Source organism: Thunnus thynnus, chromosome 12 (genome assembly GCF_963924715.1).
Source record: "Thunnus thynnus chromosome 12, fThuThy2.1, whole genome shotgun sequence".
Taxonomy (NCBI): Eukaryota; Metazoa; Chordata; class Actinopteri; order Scombriformes; family Scombridae; genus Thunnus; species Thunnus thynnus.
This window is the reverse complement of record NC_089528.1, coordinates 31374118-31385647: the sequence shown is the minus strand read 5'-3', so window position 1 is coordinate 31385647 and position 11530 is coordinate 31374118. Positions and strand designations below refer to the sequence as shown.

The 11530-nt window shown below is 34.6% G+C and overlaps 1 protein-coding gene across 1 annotated transcript; it reads left to right on the top strand.

Annotated features, from left to right (window-relative positions):
- Positions 1-5738: 5738 nt before the first annotated feature.
- LOC137193535 (uncharacterized) lies at positions 5739-11525 on the top strand. Its single transcript, XM_067604746.1, has 6 exons — positions 5739-5744; positions 6614-6833; positions 6926-7108; positions 9136-9237; positions 10790-11098; positions 11215-11525. The coding sequence occupies exons 1-6, from the start codon at positions 5739-5741 to the stop codon at positions 11439-11441; spliced, it is 1047 nt and encodes a 348-aa protein (XP_067460847.1). The 3' UTR covers positions 11442-11525.
- Positions 11526-11530: the final 5 nt, after the last annotated feature.

Genomic DNA, 11530 nt, shown 5'->3' with positions numbered 1-11530 from the left:
TCTGTTATTTATAATCATCCATGTTTTTATTGATTTGACTTTAGCTTCACATAATACAAATAATCAGACACAGAATCCACTAAATTAGCCAAGTTTGAAACGTACAAGTAATTTGACTCTTGTCGTGAGTAGATCTCAGTAAACTTTCACATAGTGCTAAAAGCAAATGTACAGGAAGATACAAAGAAAAGTTTACAGCTAAACAGAAACAACAAAGTCAAGAGAAGCAAAAATAAATGATGCAAAAATAAGTGATGGGTCCCTGATTATTTAGCTTGTGTATTGATCATCTTTTATAATTGTTTAAGTGTGAATGTACAACTCTATGCTGAAGAAACTGTTGTTTACACACATGACGAAACAGCAGAGAGCTACTTTGAAGCTACAGCTGCTATAAAAATGATCACACAGCGGCTTGATTAGTCTGGACTGAAGCCTGAATCTTGTCAAAATGATGGGGGTGTTTTTTTATTTTTTTCTAAATCAACAAAACACTGATCAGCTCTTGCAGTTTTATCAAGACAAAATCGTTTGGTACATTCACATATAATATGATTATAAGAAAATTAAGATTATTTATTTGTTCATCTGCTCTGATTGATGATAACAAATATAGGATGTATTTTTTTTTAAACGTTGCAGAGAGAAGTGGATGTTAAAAATATTCTAACACTGTAAATTTAAACACACGGCAGTCAAAAACTTCAATTTAGAAGAATATGAAAGATTTCAGAAACACCACAATATAAAAATTGATTTGTTTTATTAACAAAAACAACTTCATGAGAGAAACTGATAATAAAACAAACAGCAACAAAAAAGTAATACAACCGTTAAATATAAAATCTCTATTTTAAAATAATTTTAATTCATTATTAAATTAATATATATAATTATGTACAATAGTAATATTCTTATTAATGTGGGTTTTGTTATTCAATCAATCATTTATTATAATTAAGCTGGAATATGTGAGAAAATGAACTTGGTTCACACCAACATATGTGTATATGTGCACTCGTATTTTTACATAATAGGAAACATAAATGCATGACTCCATGAGTCATGCATTTATTATTATTATTATTATTATTATTATTATTATTATTATTATTATTATTATTATTATTATTATTATTATATTAGGATGTTCAACACCTCAATCACAATTTCAACCATTTTATTTTGATCTATTTGTTTAAACTTATTGAGTAATGTATTTGTGAACTCAGTACAGACTGTGGGACCTGAGCAGACTGCAGGAGTTTGAACGTCTCCCTTTATTTAATGATGTCAGTTTCTCAGCTCTGAGTTTAGGATTTCAGCTGCTTCTCTCACACATTAATAACACAGATTAAAACTGAGACAGTGAGCGCTGAATTCATACTGAAGTTCCTGGAACCCTTCTTTAACCAGAGTTGATGGTTGTAACCGTCATTGTGTAAAGTTAAAAACCACAGTGAACAGTGGCTGTTCACTGTCAACAGTGGAGGCTGCTGAGCAGAAACCCACACGGCCCGTCTGCTGCAGGAAAGGAAGTGTTGATTCCCTGTCAACAGTTTTATATGAGTCCTAATAACCGCCGAGAACAGATTCATACCTGCTGCTGTACACTCATGAACTTCCCTCCCTCTCATTTGTCATGTGGGTCTTTTCTCTTGTTGTCTGTAAACCTTTTTTCCACTGAGCCCTCCACCCACACAGTCAAACTGAGCCCAGCCACCAACAAAGGCCACACATCTGGAGGTCTTGTCACTTTTTCTTTTTTGTTTTTAGCAAAGGTACAGGAGGAATGTAATAAAGTGCAATTGTGAGGTATTTTACATGAGTATTTCCATTTTATGCTTCTTTATACGTCCACTCCACTACATTGAAACATTTCAAGAGTGGTGAATACTTTTCACAGACTCTGTATATATGTATATGATCAATGTAACAGTGTGTGAGGACAATTTACATAAAGAGTACTTTTACTTTTGATACTTTAAGTACATTTAGCAAATAATACTTCTGTAATTTTGAAAGTAAAACCATTACTTGTAAAGTAGTATTTTATACTGTATTATTGGTACATTTACTTAAGTGAAACAGTTCAATATTTCTTCCACCACTGCTTTACAGTTTACACTTGTCATTGCCGAGTGTTCATACATAAATGACAGAAGGGGCTGTTTGTCAGTATCCTCCAAATATAACACATATGAGTGTTTTCGGATCTGAACGTCTGATTTGTCAACTAAACTACCTTCAGTTGTCAGAAGATCATGGTCATGCAAATAAATTATTCTTAAAGTAAAAGGACCTCTTTTTTCTTTTTTTACATTTTTCGTATCGTTTAATGTTACACTAAATATATACATATACACAAATATTACATTTCTTCAGTGAATAAAAGATACTAGAAGATTTTGCTGATGTTTGCAACATTAATTTAAAGGTAAATAATAAATGTACTCAAGAAAGGATTCAGCAGCTTTTGGGCTCAGATTTCCAATTGTCCTTTGGGTAAAGTATTTGCAGAAATAACTGTCATCAGTTGGTTATCACCTCTATGTGAGGAGCTTTCTAGTGTGAAAACATTAAAGAGGTTTATGGGAGAAAAACAACAGCATTTTCTGCTTTGACCAGCTGCTGATGTTGCTTGATTATACACGTCTGAAACTTTATTGTGTTATTGTCTGACTGTTTGTGTTCTATTATTATTTGTGTATTTTCTTTTTAATACAAGTAAAGATGACTTGTTTGTCTCAGTGTGGTTTGTGTTCTGCTGCTCTGATTGATGATAACAAATGTAGGATGTATTTTTTTAAATGTTGCAGAGAGGAAGTGAATGTTAAAAATGTTCTTACAGTGTGAATTTAAACACTCTGCAGGTAAAAACCTCAATTTAGAAGAAGATGAAAGATTTCAGAAACACCACAATTTAAAAACTGGTTTGTTTTATTAACAAAAACAACTTCATAAGAGAAACTGATAATAAAACAAACAGCAACAATAAAGTAATACAACTATTAAATATAAAATCTATATGATTAAACAATATATATTAATTATGAAATTAGTATATGTAATTTTATAAATTATGAATAGTATTATTAATTTGGGTTTTGTTATTCAATGAATCATCAAGCACGAGGGGGGAACAGTGGAGGCCCAAACAGAACAAGGTAATGAAGGCTTGGTGACTGTGTTCAGCAGTGATTCAGCTTCATCTGGAGACGCTGTCAGAGAGAGCAGAGGAGCAGAGCACTGACATTTCTCACTGCAACTCCAAACATTTGACTCCTTTTGTGTTTCAGAGCTTCCAGCTCCAGCAGCCTCCTGTCCTCCAGAGAGAGAGCCAGCAGACCTGCCAGCTCTGCAGCAAGCTGACTGTAAGATCACCTGCTGCCTCTCTGCATGCTCTGACAGCTCCAATGTCCTGCTGCAGTTAGGGCTGCATATCAGTCTGTTCACTTTCTGCTCATCATTGAAGGATTTAAACATACACTCCCTGATTCTGTTAGAGTGTCCCACAGCACAACAAGTCCCACTGAGAGAGCTTTCACTTCACAGGCTGACAAATAACACCTTTTGGGGGCGCTATACTCAGTTTTAGGCCTCGAGGGTGATAGAACAAGTTTAGGGAGTATATCTTAAAGCTCCACTAATCAATAGTTTTATATTAAGAATGAATCTAATGACTAAATGAGCTTTTTAGCCTCTTTTAGCTCCTAGTTGTGGTTTTGCAGCACATTTCCTGTCTGCTTCAGTCTCAGTGTTTCCAGCAGCAGCAGCTGTTTCCTGATAAACCCACTGTACACTACCTGCCCAGCAGCAAACAGCAGACAGACCATAATATGTCAGAGAGGAGTTTGTTAGCTTGTTGTGGAGTTCTTCTGCCCCCAAGTGGTAAAAACTTCAAATCTATAGTAACCTGTGTGTTTTTAAACAGTATTTGGACTTTGCTTTTTATCCTTCAGTGATTTTAATTGTTATAAATTGTAGTTAGTTGTGGATTCAAAAGTTATTTTAAGTTGAAAACAGGAAATCAAATCCTGTTTCGGGCACCTAAAAAGCTGGGTCCGGCCCTGACTTGTTGTATTTAATAAGGGCCTTTGAGCTGTCAGTCAAACTGTAGTCGACCCCTGTCTTCATGTAAAGCTGGTCGTCCCGTCTGGAAAAGTCCAAGTTCTACTGAAGAAAATGTGATGATATTGTGATGAAATGTCCACAGTTGAACAGACTGAAACAGTGTGGAGAGAAGACTGACCTGTGTGTGTGTGTGTGTGTGTCTCTCTCTGTGTGTGTGTGTGTGTGTGTGTGTGTGTGTGTGTGTCAGTGTCCTTCCCGTCTCAGTACCAGGTGAAGCTGCTCTGTGTGCTGTACACAGTGCTGATAGTGAAGAGTCTGGTGTACTGCTGTGGACTCTCTCTGCTGATGATCCTCAGAAACAAGGGACCGTCCACCAACTGCACACATGCTGACTGACTGTTTTCTGCTCGCCTTTTCTCACCATCACATCTCATCAATTCATCTCATTAATCACTTTGATCAGTGTTCACAAATGTCACTTATGACGTGTTGTGGTTGGTTTTACTTTTTCTCTCTTTATGCACAAGTTAGATACAGTTGTGCTGAATATATAAATACATATATACACATATATATTTACAAATTAAACCTTAACAGTTACTTTTTTAGCTCAGGTTTGTTTTGTTTCCTACTTTTAATGTTGATTTTTATTGTACAAAAAATAAAAATAAACATAGAAAATATAATTTAGTTTTTAGTGTTTTTCAAACCTTTATTACATTTATTATTTTGTGTTTAATACATTCTGCAAAGTTAGATTTGTCTTTTTAATTCATAACTTTGATATTCTTAATAAACTGTAACATCACAGTGTCTGTGTTTTATGAAGTTCTTTGTTTTTGTTGATTTTCCTTCAAAATAGGGTTCAAATTTGTGTCTCTGAACTGATTTTAATGTGTTATGCCCCAAAAAATACAGTATATTTGCAAATAACACCTGAACAGTTACTAATTATATAATTTTATTGCAGTGTTATAATGCTCTAGTTTATTCCCAATCAATAGTAACTTCTCAATGAACAATAAAAAAAACATATAATTAAATAAGAACTATGGTTAAATATTTTACACCTTTAAATTTTTTATTTAGTTGATTATCTTGTTGTTGTAACTTATCATACAATTGTCATTTTTAAATGTGATCACTTCAATATTCTGTCTAGTTATTTGCAAATTGGTTGAATTTTCTTTTATTATAGATTTTCTAATATTAGAATTACATTTGAATATATTTAACTAAAATGGAAGGAGTCTCTGTCTGTCTGTATGTATGTGTGTCCTTCGATTTTCTCTACAACAGTTCATCTGATCGACTTCACACTTGTCTGGTGTTTTGCTGAGGACACAATGAAGTGCAGTGTCGAGTGTGAAGTTGTTTGGATGAGCGGTTCTCGAGAAATCTGCAAGCAGCAACACCAGAGGCCAAGTAATCAACCCATTCATAACAGACATATTTTGAACAAGCACTGCACTAGTACAAATTAATATTAGAATATCAGAATTAAAAGCAACTTTAAAAAATAAAGATCTTAATGAATCTGAGAACAGACATTTTTTAAAACCTTTTTTAGTTAAAAGCACGTGAAATTGAAATTTGATTTATAAACTGATATTCAGTAGCAGACAATATTGTGAAATTTTATTAAAGATATTGGATTATACAGAATGGCGGTAAAAAAGATTCATTCATTAGACTACAAATAGCCTCTAAATGATTGTAACTGTAACACAAATATTCAGATCAGACTAAAATGATGTATGTTACGCAAAATATTTACAGTGGAAAAACATATTTTGATCATATTTAAGTAATATTTAGTCTAAATATCTTATATACTTTATTTTATATATTCATATTGTATATAGAATGTATATGTCAAATGATCGGGCTGTTTAACTGCAGGGCGCAACATGTGGAAAAATAAATGACACAAAAATAACAAAAAAAGAATGAAAAATGATGAAATTACATCCAGCTGTTTTTTCCTACAGAGGTGAAAAGTAAATAAGTACATTTACTCAGTTAATGTACTCAAGTACAGTTTTACAGTACTTGTATTTAACTTGAGTTTTTCCATTTTAAACTACTTTAAACCTCTACTACACAACACTTCAGAGGAAAATATTGTATTTTTGTTGCTGTAGTTACTTTTGAGATTAATATTTTAAATTTAGATTAAAAAAAAAAGATATAGTAACTTGAAAAATACAATAAATCAGTAAAGCAGTGTGTAGTTGTGTCTCCTCATGTTGCAGATGGGTTGTTATCAGTTCCACCAAAGAGACATGTCGACGACACCTGACTTTAAACTCTTCTGAACCCTCCAGTGGCTTCGTCTCCACAAACTAAACCCTCAGAACTTTATTTTTAATTCTAGTAGAGATCACAAAGCTTCCAAAAATACCAAATCTGTCAGGATGATATTTGAGGGAATGTGTCTAAACTCAGTGTTAAAAGAGAACGTCAATGAATGCATGATACCATCAGATGACGCAGGAAGTTCAATTTATTTATTAAACTGAAATGTAAAACCACACAGCAGCAGCAGCAGCAGCAGCAGCCTTATCTGTCCGCCGCAGGGGCTGATGGGAGGTTTGAGGAGCTGTTAGAAACCACAACGCCCTCGTCTGATCTCACAGCTCGTCCTTGTTTGGCCTCAGCTGCATCAGAGCGCCACTTCTCCCCAGGTTCACCAGAGGAAACACCACTGCACAAAATGCTTTTCCTCCCAGCTGCTGCTCTGTGCTGTCTGTGTTCAGGTGAGTGTTTCCAGCCAATCAGGAGCCAACAAACTCAACCTTTAACAAATACTGTCACACTGACCTTCATCTGTGTGTCTGTTTCTCTACAGCGCTGGTTGCCATGGCAGCAGACCTGATTCAGGATGATTTAACATTGACCAGGAGTACTGGTGAAACAGTCTCCTTCAGCTGTGGAGGAACTGACCAGTGTAGCAGTAATTATTATGTATTCTGGTACCAGAAGAAAGACACAGAAACATTCACAAGGATTCTGAGAATTGACATGGATGATGGTAGAGTAGGTAAAGGTTACAATCATCCTCAGGAAAATGATTTCTCAGGTGAAAAAAATGAAAACGTCTATGAGTTGAAGATTCAGACAGTTCAACCCTCACATTCAGCCACCTACTACTGCTCCTGTTATAAAAGTGGTTCCCACAGTGAGAAATGATCCCTGCAGCCTGTACAAAAACCTCCAGATGAACAGATGTCAAACAGTGTTTGTGACAGGAAGAGAGCAGTAAACCACAGCCCAGGTTCACATATTTCACCTCCATCTCAGCCAGAGTCACTAACAAACTGAGCTGAGGACTAAATGTTTGTCTGTTGGTGTCAGGATTTTGATTTAAACATTATATTTCATTGATATTATTTATCAGCTATTTCAGCAGGTTTCCTGTTGTTCCACACAGTGAGAACAAAGGAGCAACACAGAAGCACAATGATACAACAAGATTAAGACAAACAAACAAACAAACAACAATATAACACAGATAAAAGAGACAAATAATGGAGAGATCAAAAGTGAAACTTTATTAACTTTTGATTTAATAACAAAAATTGAGAAAATAATAAATAGAAAAAGATGTTTGACAGAGTTGAAAGTTTGAGATGAAGATAAAAATGGTCTTCTTTGACCTGCTGCTGGAATAAAGTTCATTCCTCCTTCACAATAATAATCTGCTGTTAATGAAAACACTTCCTGTGTCTCTTTCACAATAAAAGCCTTCAGGCAGCATTCTTCACGTCACATCTTTGAGCAGATTTCAACAGATAATTTCACTTTAGTAAAAGATTCAACACAATTCTTGGATTTATGACAATTTCCCCTCAACAGAAATGTGGTAAATGTAAATGGATTTTGCTCTGTGAGCAGCTGAGACTGTCTTCATAAGAGAAACGACAGCAGACACTGTTTGTTTCTTTTAACACGACCACCATCATTTCCTAACTTTAACCACGTGTTTATTATTGTAACCATGACGACGCAGCTCCCCTCATCTTAACAAGGAAGTCATTTTAACACAAACCATGATCTTTACCTAAACCTAACTAAACCTTAACTACAGATTCTGATGTTTACTGTCCATATTCTAAGACAAATGGCTCCACTACAGCATTTACTATTAGAAATTTAATCCTTTATGTGATTCAAAATGTTAAACAACAATTGATTGACAAGCAAACAAAAACTACGGCTCCTATGAAAATGTACCTGCATGGCAGCACAGGTACTAATGTCATCCTAACTTGGTTTAGTTCATAATACTCAACAAATCTCCTCAAATGTCAACTTTACAACTTTTGAACTTTAATTTTTTTTTATTTAACAAAACAGTAAAGTTGCAGCCGGACAGATAAACAATGAGCTGAAACTCACTATAAAGCTCCGTAAAGCCGAGAGGAGCTGCAGAGTCACTGATAATTCTCTGTAGGTTCATCACTACGAGCCACGACCAACACATTACACACTGACACATCATGGTTATTATAAAAATATTGATTATAGCAGCTTTAAGTAATTTGCATCATTACAAATGTCAGTATGATTTTAAATGAGTTCTTAGTTGAGTTTAAATGTTGACCTGATGGTGGCGCTAGAGGAAAAGTCAGAGGATCAAAGTTATTATAATTCATCCTGAGGGGAACATGAATATTTCTACTAAATTACATGACAATCCATCCAATAGATGAAAAGATATTTCAGTCTGGACCAAACATGTCAACCTGCTGGTGGCGCTAGATTCAAAGTTAGAATCAATCAAGTCAAATAAAGAATTGAATCCTCTGGGGACCGTGAACGTCTGCACAACATTTAATGAACAATCCATCCGTCCTTTGATCCACAATCAGATCCAATGGATCTGCACTTAAGTGGTGGACCGACCAACCGACTGACATTAGCATCCATATAGTCACACTGCTAATGTGGCTAAAATCAAATAAAAGAAGAGACAGTCATGTTGATATGAACATTAGAGAAACACATCATGGAGATGAAATATGATACTGGTTCATAATTTGGATTCGTTCACCTCAGCTGACACATTCAACAGCAGACAGGTTTTTGTCACAGTCTCATTCACTGTGGGAGGAGATGAGGACTACTTCATCTTTGGCTCTGGAACTAAACTGTATGTAGGTAAGACTAAACTTTTAACTAAAATTTTCCTTCAGTTGTTTTATTGAACAAGTTGAAAATGTGTTTTTAGTTTTAGTTTCTGCTGCTTCAGGCTTTACATGTTAGTTTTTTCATATTTACTAGAGAATTCTTGATGCAGCCATTCTTCCATGAAACTAATCAATAACTCCTGAAAAGAGCTTCAAATCTCACTGCACACCACAAGTTCTTCTTTATTTATGCATCACATCAAAGTTGGTTTACAGCCAAAAAGTCTGATATCAGTAATGTTACAAATAAACAGTATTTAATAATCTCACTGATTCAGCAGCAGCTCCTGTTTATTAAAAACAAGATGATATATGATGTGAAACATCATTTAATAAATGTTCCTAAATGTCATTTTAGAAGCAAATAGTGATAAATATATTGTGTGTTAAATATACAGTATATATTTGTAAATGGTAAAATGTATCTCATGATAATTGTGTGTTTATGATGATAAATATGTCTTTTAGTGGAAGATAAATTAATGCATGAAGGCAAACTCATTTTAAATGTGTGATGAAGCTAAATATAATTTATAGATAAAATGTATAATTGTATATATTAATCCATATTTAATATAAATCATATTGGTTTATGAAATCAACATATTGTCAAATATATAGTGTTAAAACATATTTAAGAGAGTGTTTGGCAGAAAATATCATGAATCAGATAATTTACATGTTGTCATTTAATTATTTTTATATTATTATATTACATTTTATTTACATATCTGAACATGTTGTGGTAATTGTGTTTTATATAAAAGCTAAAACTCTTTAAAAAGTTGTTAAAAGTATTGATGTATTGTGTGTCTGATTAGAGTAAAGTATATGCTGGTAAATATACTTCATATAAAACACTATAATCATTTACAAATGTAACATAAATATAATATATTTTAACCAAGTAATAAAACTATACTTTAAATTTCACTAAGACAAACGTCATCATATTATATTATATTATATTATATTATATTATATTATATTATATTATATTATATTATATTATATTATATTATATTATATTATATTATATTATATTATATTAGACGTATCTGAACATGGTAGTCGTGGTGGTGGTAATATTGTTTTAAGTAAAAGATCAAACTCATGTTAAAATTATTTATTGATTTTTAATAATTAAAGTATATGTTGGTAAATATATTTTACATAAAACACTATAATCATCAGCAAATGTATTTTATGTGAAGCTGTTATGTCATGATATATTTTATATTTTATAAACTCTATTATATTAGTAACTAATGTTGTGGTAAATATTGATAAAGTGTTAAATGATGTTTTAATCTTTATATATGACATATGATGAGCTTCTATGATGCTTTAGTTTGATATGATTATTGATACAGTGTCCAGTAGATGATGTTTGTGGTGTATTGATGAGTAGTTTAGTGATCATGTAGTTTTCAGGATCAGACTGAATGCAGTGCAGTGCTGTAAGCTGCTGTTGACTGTGTGAATGTGTGTCTGTGCTGCTTGTTGCTGCTGTCAAACTTCAGATGAGCAGGTAGTGAAGCCCGTGGTGAGCGTGTACCCAGCAGCATCCAGAGCCCACCTGGAGGGGAAGAGCTCCCTGCTGTGTCTGGCCTCAGCCATGTCTCCTCCTGTGGTCCAGTTCTCCTGGAAAAGACAGAAGAAGAACGGCAGGCTGGAGAATTCGAACCCTGCTGAGGGAGAACAGCTGGAGCTCAGAGAGCCGGGACGCACCGTCGCCATCAGGGTGGTTGATTGGGATGCTCTCTACACATATAAATATCGCTGCTACGTCAAGCACGAGGGGGGAACAGTGGAGGCCCAAACAGAACAAGGTAATGAAGGCTTGGTGACTGTGTTTAGCAGTGATTCAGCTTCATCTGGAGATGCTGTCAGAGAGAGCAGAGGAGCAGAGCACTGACATTTGTTTTTCTCTTTTTTTCTGTTTCAGAGGTTTTTGCTCTTCCTCCACCAACACCATCTCCACCGGCATCTCCAACACCAGCTCCATCAGCAGATCCACCAGCAGCTCTTGTCCCGTCTCAGTACCAGGTGAAGCTGCTCTGTGTGCTGTACACAGTGCTGATAGTGAAGAGTCTGGTGTACTGCTGTGGACTCTCTCTGCTGATGATCCTCAGAAACAAGGGACCGTCCACCAACTGCACACATGCTGACTGACTGTTTTCTGCTCGCCTTTTCTCACCATCACATCTCATCAATTCATCTCATTTATCACTTTGATCAGTGTTCACAAATGTCACTTATGA